This window comes from Mirounga angustirostris, unplaced genomic scaffold (genome assembly GCF_029215605.1).
Source record: "Mirounga angustirostris isolate CCGP_5_RB_7025 unplaced genomic scaffold, mMirAng1.0.hap1 SCAF_1, whole genome shotgun sequence".
NCBI classification, from domain to species: domain Eukaryota; kingdom Metazoa; phylum Chordata; class Mammalia; order Carnivora; family Phocidae; genus Mirounga; species Mirounga angustirostris.
The window spans coordinates 89,909,676-89,922,839 of record NW_026991709.1 but is presented as its reverse complement, the minus strand read 5'-3'; the positions used below and the strand labels follow the sequence as shown (position 1 = coordinate 89,922,839).

General features: G+C 34.5%; 1 protein-coding gene across 1 annotated transcript in view; it reads left to right on the top strand.

The window, feature by feature from the left end:
* The first annotated feature begins 433 nt into the window (after window positions 1–433).
* The window catches only part of NAALADL2 (N-acetylated alpha-linked acidic dipeptidase like 2), a 1,210,813-nt gene continuing 1,198,082 nt past the window's right edge, over window positions 434–13,164 (top strand). The window contains exons 1-2 of the mRNA XM_064590309.1: window positions 434–496; window positions 682–703. Of these exons, the coding sequence (XP_064446379.1) occupies window positions 434–496; window positions 682–703 (85 nt within the window). The remainder of the gene's footprint in view (window positions 497–681; window positions 704–13,164) is intronic.

Sequence of the window (13,164 nt, the reverse complement as noted above, 5' to 3'; positions counted from 1 at the left end):
TTGACAGAGAGAGACACAGCGAGAGAGGGAACACAAGGAGGGGGAGTGGGAGAGGGAAAGGCAGGCTTCCCGCCCAGCAGGGAGCCTGATGCCGGGCTCGATCCCAGGACCCTGGGATCATGACCTGAGCAGAAGGCAGATGCTTAATGACTGAGCCACCCAGGCGCCCCTCCATATTGCCATTTTTAATAAAAACTGTACTCTTTTAATAAAAAGACATAATTGGTCTGTATGGCTGACATTTATTTAGATGCTTGCTTTACAATTTTTTTTTTTTCTAATTGAAAGATAAGAGGAAAATAAACTTGGCAATGGCTATTAGGGACTGGATGGTTTAGTTTTTCAGAGAGATAACATTTTCCAGATTACTGAATTATGATACTGAAAATGAAGGGAAAGGTCCTTGTTGGCGGATAGTGTTAGAATAGCCCTAATGCAGAATCTCATTAAAGCAACTGTCAGGATTCCTCTATTTTACCATCGCCTCCCCTATTCTGTAAGAAGCAACTGTCGTTTTGAGTGAGTGTACTGCCAAAGAGGCATTTACAAATAAATGAAAAATGTCACAACTGATTTCACTCCTTCCAGAATACTGTGTGTCAGCTTTGTCACAAACTGTCTTTGTTATTCTCTGTTTTAGATCTCCCATCTGGACATTGGAAATAACTTTTGATGGTCTAGGGCCTCTCTCATTTGACCCCAGGTAAGCCCTCTATTGGTGACCTTTTCCAAATACTTGTAAAACTGTTTGAACAGTTAGAGAATATAAAAACCTTTCCCCTTCTTTCTCTCTGTAACCGCTGTTTTTGTCAAAAAGTATTCAGATGTCAATATCATTTACTTACACTTTTGAACACTGCAGAGAATTATTCCATGCATTACAAAGCACTGTAAAATTATGCAATTATATTTTACATTCTTTTTTCCAATACAATGGTTTGTCGTTAGCATGCTTAATCTAATAATAATGCTAATAACCAGATTACTTGTAAAGAAGATATATGGCTATGCATTTCCCATATTTTGAAATAGATGTCTACATTTTTATCACTTATTTTTATATTATCTTGGATACATAAGTCCTCCATATAATTTTTATATAACATCATTGATCCACATTCATTATTGCCATCCCCATGAGGTAGTCCACTGCACTACCATCAATTCTGAGCCACATACTGTGCTAAGCAATTATATGAATTATCTTATATAAATGTATCACAGTGGTACTTGAATCCTAAGTTAATATGGATTTGGAAAAAAACAACTAATTAGAAATTGCTAGCAGCATTTTTTATTATGGCTATTAAATTAAAGGAAAGTAAATCTTCATATAATTATAATTTAAGGGATTTTAATCAGTATAATTAGTTACAGATTGTGCCATCATTTGAGATTATTTAGCTTTCTACTTGAAAGATCATGGAATGGACCAGTTAGCAATATTCTATTTCTCTTGGAAAATAGAAGTTGAAGTAATCATTCATTCATTCAACAAATATTTGTTGAACACCTATTATGTGCCATTTACTTTGAAGACATGATGGTGAAAATATGTATCTAATTCTCAAGACCTTACAATGTAGTGGATGTCAAAAAATAGGCAAGTACAATGTAGTGTGATAAATGAAAACAGTAGGGAAAAGCATGAGGTACAGTAGCAGAAATGAAGTGAGCATCTAAGCCCGACTAGGGATGGATGCTCAGGGAGTGATGTGGCAGTAGAAGGTGAAGGGGTATTAAATTTTAGTTGCAGAGTAGTTTGTGATGTCTGAAGTATAGTGTTTAAGATAGGGCGATATGTCTAAAGAATTAAGGAGGAGGCCCATCATGAATGTCCTCAATGAGCCATACTTCGGAATTTAGATATAGTTGCGAATAGTGGCAGTTAGACTAGAAAGACTTGATCGGATATTAGACATTCTCTTCAAATTAGGCTGGTCAAATTCTCACAGCACTAGTTTACTATATATAAGAAAGGAGGGCAGGCCGTTCTTCCTCCTTCATACCTATATAAATAAAATATATTTCCTAGATTATAAGGTCTTTATGAGCAAGAACCTGGGTTAATTCACCTTGTTTTCTCAGTATCTATTGTAGTACTTTGCACATAGCAGGCTCTCAATATTTATGGTGTAGGATAACAGAATTGAATGTAAAACTCTGGAAAATGGATAGTTTGACCTACCTACCAGAGGCTCCCTGCAAAGACTGCTTATGATCATAACCTCTTCTTTCCCTGATCAGTTGTCATAAATGGCAAAATTCTTTTCCGCATCTCCTCCTTACTTTTAGATTTATAGTAAGAGGCACCATCAAAGTAAATCAATATGAAAAGCAATTTTTAAACAATGTCAATTTGTAAGTAAAAAATATGTCAATAAATTCTCTTTAAAAAAGGTTTGGAGGAAACTAAGAATACATGAAGAAAATGATTTTTAGCAAAAGAAATACAATATATCCAGTTTTTATTTATTAACTTTTTAACTCTAGAAAATACATTGTCAAAATAAATACATTATAAAAGCTTTCTTTTGTAATGAGAGAGATGAAATGGTAACTATAGTTATATGAATCATATAAGGTAATGTATCAAGAAGATAAATTTCACTTGTTATGTAAGCAAAAATAATTTAATGAGGAGCCTTTAAAAATTATGGTGATTGGGGTGCCTGGCTGGCCTGGTGGAAAGAGCATGTGACTCTTGATCTCAGGGTCAAGTGTTTGAGCCCCACATTGGGTATAGAGATTACTTAAATAAATAAATAATTTAAAAAATTATGGCAATTAACAAATCACAAAATTACTTTAATAGTATGCAGTTGACCTAGGGAGTCAAACCCCAGATGGTTGAAAATATGTGTATAACTTCCAACTCTCCCAAAACTTAACTCCTAATAACCTACTGTTGAAGCCTTACCAATAATGTAAACAGTCTCTTACCATACATTTTGTATGTTATATGTATTATTTACTGTATTCTTAGAATAAAATAAGCTATAGAAAAAAAAGGGTTATTAAAATTATAAGGAAGAGAAAATACATTTATAGTACTGCATATAAGTGGGCCTGTACAGTTTAAACCCATGATGTTCAAGGGTCAACTGTATATTATTGTATAGTGTGGACATTTTGGGTTCAGTTTTAAAAATAGATTCTATATTTCTTACTACTGTAATATTCTGTATTCTAGAGACTTTTCTGTGACCAGCTTTTCTGGCATTACTCCTTTAAGTGTGCTGATTTATGATCATTTTTCTGCTGGATTGTCCTTGGGACCAGTGGAGCATTTCTGAGAATTTTTTTCTGTGTGACCACATGTAATTCTGGAAGGACTGTGAATACTCAGCCAAAGCTGCACAGAGTAGGATATCAGCTTTCATGTCTTTTTGGTGTCCTAAGGATAAGGAGATACAAACTGGTAGTTTCAATAAACCCAATAATTTTGGCAGGACATTTACATTATTTTTTTTTCAAAATGAAAAAAACTTTTAAAAATATAAAACATTATGTAGCATATTTAAGGAATAAAGAAAATATAAACAAGGATACCAAGTTGCATTTAGAAACTGTCAGCCTTAATATAACCTGTTGTCCATCTTGTAAAGGCAGTATTTTACAAAATGAAGAAGAGGCAGTTCTCAAAGAAATGCTGCTTATTGTTATGGAATAGTGGACATTTTTCTGGCTTGCTGTCAGTCAAAATACAGGTTAAAAATCACCAAATTAAAGCAAATAAAATGAAGAGTAGAATTGAGAGTAGAAAAGTAAATGAGTAGAAAAGAAGCACAAATGAGAGCTCTAAAACTGGGAATGTTGTGAAGGGGATCATGATATGCTGTCCTTAAATTTGCTTCTTTGGTATAAGAATTACTTTGAGCTGAAGGTATTTGAGTTCCTGAAATCCCTTATCTGCCTAAAAGCAGAACCTTCCAAAAGAACTCAGAAGTCATTGAATCCCTTTCTGCAAAGCAACTCTAAGGTCACCACACCCAAACAGACATTACACAATACCGTCATATCCTCCATCTATATTTTCCTAAAGGTCCTTTTATTTTTCCAAGAAGTGATTTGCTTTTCTATAGGTGCCCTTTCTCCCCCTCCCTTTCCCTTAGTGAGTTAAGCATATATACCCCAAATTCTAACTTCCCCTTTGAGTTACTCATCTCTGAGTGCTCCTTCTCCCAGTGCACATGCTAGAGGATTTTTGTTTGATTTTCTCTTCTTGTTCTCTCTTTTGTCAGTCTAATTTACAGGGCCCTGGCCACCAACTTAAGACTGTAGAGGGCAAAAAGATTTCCTTCCCTGCAATTGAGGGCTAGGACTTCATAGCTCACGGACACAAGTATTATGGATTACACTTTAGGAGTATTTAGTGTAGGAATTTGCTTCCCCACACCTCCTAGATCAACACTTGATATAAGTTAACTTTTGTTATCTGATCTCAGTGTAGCAGTTCTGCCCCTGGGCTAAAGCTGGTCCAAGTGAAATATACTAATAATGAAGAGATTAAAGGTGAACCACAAGGGCATTCTAAATGTCCTCATAATACCTCTAAAATGTGCTTTTTTAGCAAAAACATGGTCCTCTGTCTTAAACAGCTATAGGTTTCTAATATATAAAATAAAAATTTGGTTACGGTTCTCCTTAGGATGGGTTTACATCCCAACAAACCCATCATTAAGTTGAAAATATCCTAAGTCCAAAATGCATTTAATGCACCTAACCTACTAAACATCATAGCTTAGCTTAGCCTGCTTTAAATGTTCTCAGAACACTTACATTAATCTATATTTGGGCAAAATAATCTAACTAGAGCCTATTCTATGATAAAGTGTTGAATATCTCATGTAATTCATGAAATACTGAAAGTGAAAAACAGAATGTCTGTATGGGTACAAAATGGTTGTAAGCGCGTGGATCGCTTACCCTCGTGATCGCGGGTTTGACTGGAAGCTGCGGCCTGCTTCTCCTGCCCAGAATCACAAAGGAGTAGCATATAGCATATTGCTAGCCCGGAAAAAGATCAAAGATCAACATCTGAAGTATGGTTTCTACTGAATGTGTGTCACTTACTTTCACACATCGTCTTAAAGTTGAAATATCGTTAAATTGAGACTTTGTAAATCAGGGACCATCTGTACTTTCTTTAATGTATAAAAGAGCCCTAAGATGTCAGCTCCCAATCCATAATACCTTATCATATATATATATCACTTCTAACAAGAAATAGGAATTTCTGATAAGACAAAAATGATGATTTCCTTGGCTGTAAAATAGGAGCTCAAACAAATTAGAAAAATCACTAACTCCTTATATATTCAGATTGGGAATGAAATAGAAAGTTCACAAAAGAGAATTTCTTCTACTAAGAGGTAAAAAAAAAAAAAAAGGCAGGAGATGTAGCCAGGCCTGCCAGTGGGATGTGTAAAACCCCAAGCCGGACTAGTGGCTGAAGGGTGGCTTCTGGCTGGGCCAGGTGGTGGTAACAGTGCGAAGCGCAGGCTGCCGGGTTTCGGGGTCACTTTCTAAGCTCCTTCTGTCTATTGGTTTCCTTCTTTCACTTCCACCTTCTGACTCCGACAGCACCTGTTCTGTACCATTACCTTGGCAAGCAGCCTTCATGTACATTTTAACAAAGTCTCTGTGCCAAATTTTCTCCTCAAGTTACCAAAGGCAATTGTTAAAAAACCCTGCAGAACAAGTAGGACAAAACAAAAGTTTTCTGTGAAAGCTGTGATAGTCACACATCCTACTGGCAGACCTCTTGTGAATTTTACACACACTATTAGAAGCTGGCTGTTGACAAGGAAGACTTTAATTGTTTTTAATTGTCTCGACAAAGGGGTGTAAATCTCCTCCATTCCATTACTGTTTATTGAACGTCTGTTCATGCTAACATGCCCAATTTGGCTTCTCTTTTTCATTAATATAGCTATGCAAATTTTCAGGAACTGAGACAAAAGCAGGTGGTTGGGTTTTTGTTTTTTTGTTTTTTGTTTTGCATTAAGACAAAGCCTTTTCCCAGCAATACAGCAGGGCTCATGACAACTTGTTGCCTGGTTACTAGGGATCTCACATGTGGGTTTTCATAATAATAGGTATTTTGATTTTTTTCTATAGAAAATTCGGTAGAATTTTCTTCTTTTAGTAATTGTGGCCCATCTATGTACCATTTGCCATATGGAGATGGAAGGGGAGAATTAAAATAAAATTTCTCTCAAAACAGGAATAATGTAGTTTCTGTTGGGGACACATATTTGTTCTACTGGAAGTAGGGTTTTGCACACGGTAGAACCAAAGGTTTTCTCACATTTCTTTCTCTTACCGTATCACTCTTCTTTAATTCCAAATTCTAATTGGATATTCATTCCTAAAATATTAAAATTCAGGTAACATGAATTTCAGAGAAAACTTTCAGAGGCTTCTTCCTCTTAATATCTGTTACACCATGCTCCACATTCCATTTGTTTTAAAATCCATTTAATTTTAACTGGAAATGAAGTAAATTAAAAATTATGAAGAGAATTTAGTGAAGAATTTTGTAATAGATTATTTTTGATTACCATATATCTGAGTAATCTTTTGTAAAATTTTTACATACTGGTCTAATTTCTTCTAAATTAGAAAATTGGAATGTGTGCCAACATTGATGGATACATGCGAAAGCACAGATTCGGGTCAGAAAGATGAAAGGCAATAATTAAATAACATCAAGGTTAATAGTCTAGGAACTTGACAACTGTATTAGTACAATATGTTTATTTAGTAGATTTAAAGTGGGTTAATCAGTAAACCATTCAGCATATCCTGGTTATGTGGCATGTGTATAAAAATGCATGGGGTGCTATGAAATATATATTTTAAGCAACCAAAAAGCTGTACTCGACTCCATTTATGATTTTAGATATTATGGAATGTAGAGTTCAGTATGTTTCCTGCTGCAGAACTGTCTACAATTATAAGAAAACAAAATTGGCACTGAAAAAAATAGGATACAATTAGGGAATAGGAGCATATTTAAATAGGTGCTAATATGAGGTGAAAGCATGTTTGTCAAGGTCATTAGAGAAGGGTTAAATATGTGTGCTGTGGAATTTTCAGAGAAGGCATGTTAGAGCCAATATGGCTTGCCTGGACTGTGACAGATGGGGAGAACTTGGGTAGATGAAAGAGGTGAATAGAAACCTTTCTGGGGTGACCAACAGCGTGAACTATAAAAGTCCTTTGGCAGGTAAGGTCAGAGAGAATGGCTGTGCAAGAAGTAGACCTTAGTGACTGGAACAGAGGATTTTTCCTGGGCAGTTACTGGATTTGAGGAGAAGTAAGTAGGGTCCGGGTCTTCACAGCCAGGCAGGGTACTTTAAACGTAGACAATGGACAGTGTTAAATTCTTGGGCCGGGAGTGTCATTATGAAGACAGGTCTTCTGTGAAGAGAACCTAGGCTGGGATTAGAGGCTGGGAGAGTTGTGGATATCTATGCACAAGAAGAGTAGGCTGAGTGAGGTGAGGATATGATGGGGGAGTGAATGAAGAAATACAGTGTAAGTAATTAAGCTATATTTTACTGATGCTTATTTCTTATTTACAAATATAGTACAATAATTAACACATTCCAGAGACAGTAATTAGCAATCAGGTTAAATTACTTTGATTACTTCTTTTGCATTTAATGAAAAGCATTTTGAGAAAGCTACTTTCTAAGGTGTTTTATAGGTCCTCTCAATATAATGTCTCTTTTGCTTTTACTTCATTCTCTCCCTCTCCCTTTCCCTTTCTGTCCCTTAGCTCTTTTTCTCTGTCCTCTCTTTCCAAGTTTTCTTTCTAAAGGAACAAAGTTTTAGGGATATTTAGGTGAGTTTTATTAAATTATTTTTTTAAATTAATCATTTTATGTAAGTATTATCTAAACAGTTTAAAAATTATATAGGCTTAAAATGAAAGAAAAATAGCAACCTTCTTTTTTTTTTAAAAAGATTTTATTTATTTATTTGACAGAGAGAGAGATAGCAAGAGCAGGAACACAAGCAGGGGGAGTTGGTGAGGGAGAAGCAGGCCTCCTGCCGAGCAGGGAGCCTGATGTGGGACTCGATCCCAGGACCCTGGGATCATGACCTGAGCCGAAGGCAGACGCTTAACGACTGAGCCACCCAGGCTCCCAAAAATAGCAACCTTCTTATAACCTCTCTCCATTCCTACTCCTAAGAGACGAGTTTAACTGTTCTAATTTTTTCTTCTCATAGTTCTATGCTTATATAGTTATTTCTTAATTTATAAATTGTTATTATCCATTTACTTCTTGTTTTGTTAGTTGAGACTGTGTTTCTCTAAGATCACATCCCAGCCATCCAAATTATCCTCCATTTTAATTACAAAGCTACATCACAGTTGTTTGTTAAATTAATGGTTTTTACATTTATAATAATTGAGTATCATTTACTTCTGAACCAGTACATGTTACTATGATTGTTTTTTTTTTTTCTTTCTCACATATTTTTTTCTGTTTTCTTTGTATCTGTTACTATTTGTTCCCCAGTGTTCTATGATAGGTCTCTTAAATACCATTTAAAATGATTTTTTGTTGTTGTTCTCAGGAAAGCATTCCCTTTAATGCCTTTATTATTGAAGGCAAAGGCCAAGTGACGAATTTGGTCCTTGCCTTAGGAAATGAAAATAGTCACAGAACCCAGAAGAAACTAGGAAAAGTGTTCTTCTGAAACACCAACAAAATAAACTCCTCTTGAGCTTGATGGGGGCAGAGAAAGTTTGGGAGTGAAGAAGGGACTCATAGGCGGAACTCATAAAATCATCTATTAGCTACATTAAACTGTTTTTGTTTTTGTCCTGGAAATATTCCTGTTGTGTCCCTTCATCCTCCTGCATCAGCTTTCACTGTTGCTTCTGGGCCTGGTACAACTGTCATCCCACAACTTTTCTTTCCTGCTTTTGATTTTAGGATCCTACGTTACCTTTATCTCATTCCTGCCTCCTGTGGCTTTCTCAGAAAGGGTGCTCGGGAAAGTTTTTTGACTCCTCACATGTTTGAAATGTCTCTACTCTCCTTTCACGCTTGATTGGTAGTTTTGGTGAGCACAGGCAGCTTCCTCTCAGAACTTTCAAGCCTCTGTTATCTTGTAGTGTTTCTGCTGGGAAGTCAGAGGCCATTCTGATGGTTGGTGCTACTACTCTCAGGAAATTTTACGATCTCTTTTTTGGGCACCTGTGTGCTTTTTCAAACTTGTCTTTCAGTTTGGTAATTTTTTTGTTCTTTTTCTTATTGTCATTGTTATATTATTATTGTGATTTTCTTTCCTCTGATTTCTCTCTTTATTTCTGTAACTCCTATTGGAAAAAATGCTAGCTATTCTGGATTAATTCTGATACTTTTCTCTTTTTTCTTGTTACTTTCCATTTCTTTTTGTTTCTGTTGTTTTTTTAAATTTTGTCTTTTATTATTATTTTTGTAACTTTTAAGAACTCTTTACTCTGTGATCATTCCTATTTTATGGTATGCAGTTCTTTTTTTATGGTACACTATATTTTGTCGAAGTCTTTCTCACTCTGCATAGTCTGTTTCCCTCTGATTCCCCCCCTTTTTTTTTTCTGTCTTACTCTCCTTTATGTTAGAAGCATTCCTCACATATTTAATAATCTATAAAGGACTTTTAAGAATGAAACATTAAAAGCTAATAACTGTAGGCCTCTTAGGTGGGATTTGTTTCCTGATGAGCTTCACTATAGAATGTATAGAATGGTGATAAGCAAGCCTTTTCATTTTTAGTACCTGATCACACACACACACACTTCATGCAACAACCCAGAAAAGTAGATGTGTTTCCCATTTTAGTGTTGAAGAGACAGAGTCAAATGGGATAAAACAATTTTCCAAGGTTACATATCTCATTAGCCGCAATATTCTGTTTTATATTCAAGTCTGTATGGCTCAAAATCTCACACTCTTTCTAAGATAGCATTATTTAATTTTATTTTTTTCTTTTCTGAGTTCTGAGCCAGGTGGTATTATGGTAAAATTTGGTGAAGATGGTCACGACTCTTTAAACTGTAGATTACGAGTAATTTAACTTAAGTGTAAGTACATTTTGAAATGCTCTCTGAAGCTTTTCAGTTTATAGCATTTAAACAAAATGTTAGAATAGTAAGTTATAAAGGAATTAGAAATGCTTCACCAGTTTGTACGTCACCGATGTCACCACATTCTTGAAGCATAAAGCTAGAAGTGGAAAAGGAATACCTTCATAAACTGCAGAGTCAAATAAAAATATGTATAGTCTTTTGAGAAAGTAGTTTGGTAATATATATCAATAGAAGTTGATACCTCTGACTTAGACCTCTAATTTTAGAAATCTTTTTCTACGAGAGGAAATCAGAGGTGTGGATAAAACTATAGATAAATCTTCAAAATTATGTCCATTATTAAATATATAAACATAAAATTAGAAACAACCTAAATTCCTACAATGGGAGAACTTTTAAATAAATTATGGGGAAGCCATATGTTGGAGTATTATCTCGGTCTTAAACATGATGCTTTCAAAGGGTACTTAAAATACCATAAGGAAATGTCTGGTGTGTTAAGTGAAAAAGCAGAATGCCAAATTGTACTCAAAGTACTGTGCAAAGTAGGTTAAAATTCATGTCCATATGCATAGAAAAAAAGACTGGAAGAAAATATACCAAACTGCACAAGTATTTGTCTCTAGATTCTAGAATTATAGACAATTTAACTTTTCTCATTGATAGTACTCTGTAATTTCCAGATTTCCTAAAATAACTGTGTATTACTTTAATAATAATGAAAGTGTATACTCTTTAAAAACACTTAAAGGAAAGAGAAAAACTCTCTTTGGTCTTTTTGCTGCTGAGAGTGAAGCTAAGGGTTCTTTGGTTCTTCCTTATGATCATATCATCATCTGGGGATAGAGCTAATGGGAAAGAATTAGGCTCTTTTCTGTGCTAGATTGTCTTTAAGAATTTCCAAATTAGGAAAAGGGGCTGACTCCTGTCCTCTTTATTGCTTCTTTTCTTGTGTTTCTTATCTATATTCTTCCATTTTTATACCTCAACAGCTCAACAACTCATCATTGGATTGTCATAAATATGATTTAAATCACTAATGTACATTTCATATTTATTGTACATTTTTATTTATAGTGTAATTTAAATATAATTCATACACAAATTGGAACTGGTTTCTGAAATATTTTGTGAAAATCTATTAAAGGTTTCCTCGTGACAAATGTTATATATGAGAAAAGTTCAAGGTGTAACTGGGTGTTACAAATAAACAGTAAGGGGAAAATCATCCTGATTACCTGTAATTAATACTGGTCTAGCTTTTAGACTTTTTTTAGGTAAACAGTCATTTTATGTAATTTAATTACTAATTACAGTGATTTTTAAACACCTGGGCTCCCTTTGCACAATCTATAAAAATCTTTAGAAAATAACAATTAATACATGCATGATGTTGAAATGGAATGAAAAGGGTGGGATCTAGACATTACTTGCAGTTCTATGAATCTCAGTTATACCGAATTCTTCTAGAATAGAAATGTTGTAAGCATCATTGCCAGTTCTGTGGACACAATTTTAATGACAAGATTTTTTTGAATGACGATTTAAAAATGTATTTTTAAATCCAGAGCACACATAATCTGGCTAAATAGTTCTTTTAAAGGGCAGGCAGTAGACGCTGTGTTGTTGAATATTCAAAAAGAGTGAAATGTGTATTTTTTTTCTGTAATCACGGTATAAACATTTATTAAGCATCTAAGGACTAAAGTCTTCCTCACTTTATTAAAAATGGAATTATAAAGCATATTGGCTGGTATTTTATATGAATACCATGAAATTTTGGCAGATTGCTGCTATTACGCAGCCATGTAAAAGCAGTGCTTAAGGTCAGAGAGACGGACCATCTTTAGCACAGCTTCATTTATATAATATGGTAAATTAAATGACACACAGTTTTCTATTATTGACACCATCACCCCCCCATAGGTTAAAGAATTTTATGTTGGGTCTAACTGAATTCATAATTATCATGTCTGTTAGTTTATAATTTTGGAAGAATGCTTTAATATTTTAGGTTTCACTTGGATGATTTTGCATTTTTATTCACAGGAATGAGGTGGACCAAGTAAGTGGCCTCATTGCTGTGGGGGAATGAAATGACTTTCTTAATTGCAACTCCTGATCTGCCTCGCAACCGTCACCTACTTTGGTTCCTCCTGGATCCAAATTCCATATGTGATGCTATTTTCCCAGTTGGTAATCTCATAGTTCTGATGCTGCCTCATGTATAGTTTGTTTACATTATCAAAGAAAAAAAGGTTTTCTCATGGTCTCATCCTGCAACACAGTTAAAAGAGAGGACTAAATTAAAGCCACTGACTTGTTTTCTGTTGGCTAAAATACTTCATCCCCTTTGTTAAGTAGGTACTTTTATTTTTTTTAGCATGTTAAAGGAAAAAAAGGATAATTTCAATGACTTTTAGTTTACTAAAGAAGACAGTTAAAAACACTGGCAGTCCTTTATCTTTAGATCATTGATCTGTGTTATCTAGGGTAAAGGGAGAGAACAACTAAGTCTTTAATCGTGAGGTATAAGTGTATAAAGTATGCTTACAATGTATCCAGTTGAACATTTTTTTTCTCAAAAAGGAAATTTTACTGTGTTGTTCATCTTTCTGGGGCAGACATTTACTTTTTTTCCCTTAAATAAGCAGAGAATCCAATAGATACTTTACAACATTCTAAATAATCATAAAATTTATGTGATAACATGATTGTTGTTGGGCACTCTTTATTATTATCTGTTAACTTAGGATTGCTTATAAAAACCATGACTTGAATAATACAGGATTTCATAGCATGTATGTGTTTTAAACATTACATACTTTATTTTTGACAAAAGTCTAAATATGTCATTCTGCCCTTGACTTTAAAGAGAAGTAAGTTCATTCAGTTTTCTATTGTTGCATTACTTAATGACACAGATTTTTGTACGAATGTATGACATGAAAGGTGCTCCTTGTTAAATATCTCCCAGCTTAATGTATCCTTAGTGCATGGTTAACCTACGCTCAGAAGCTGAGAACTTTTACATATTCTTCAAATACACTTTTAGCTGATGTTTACAT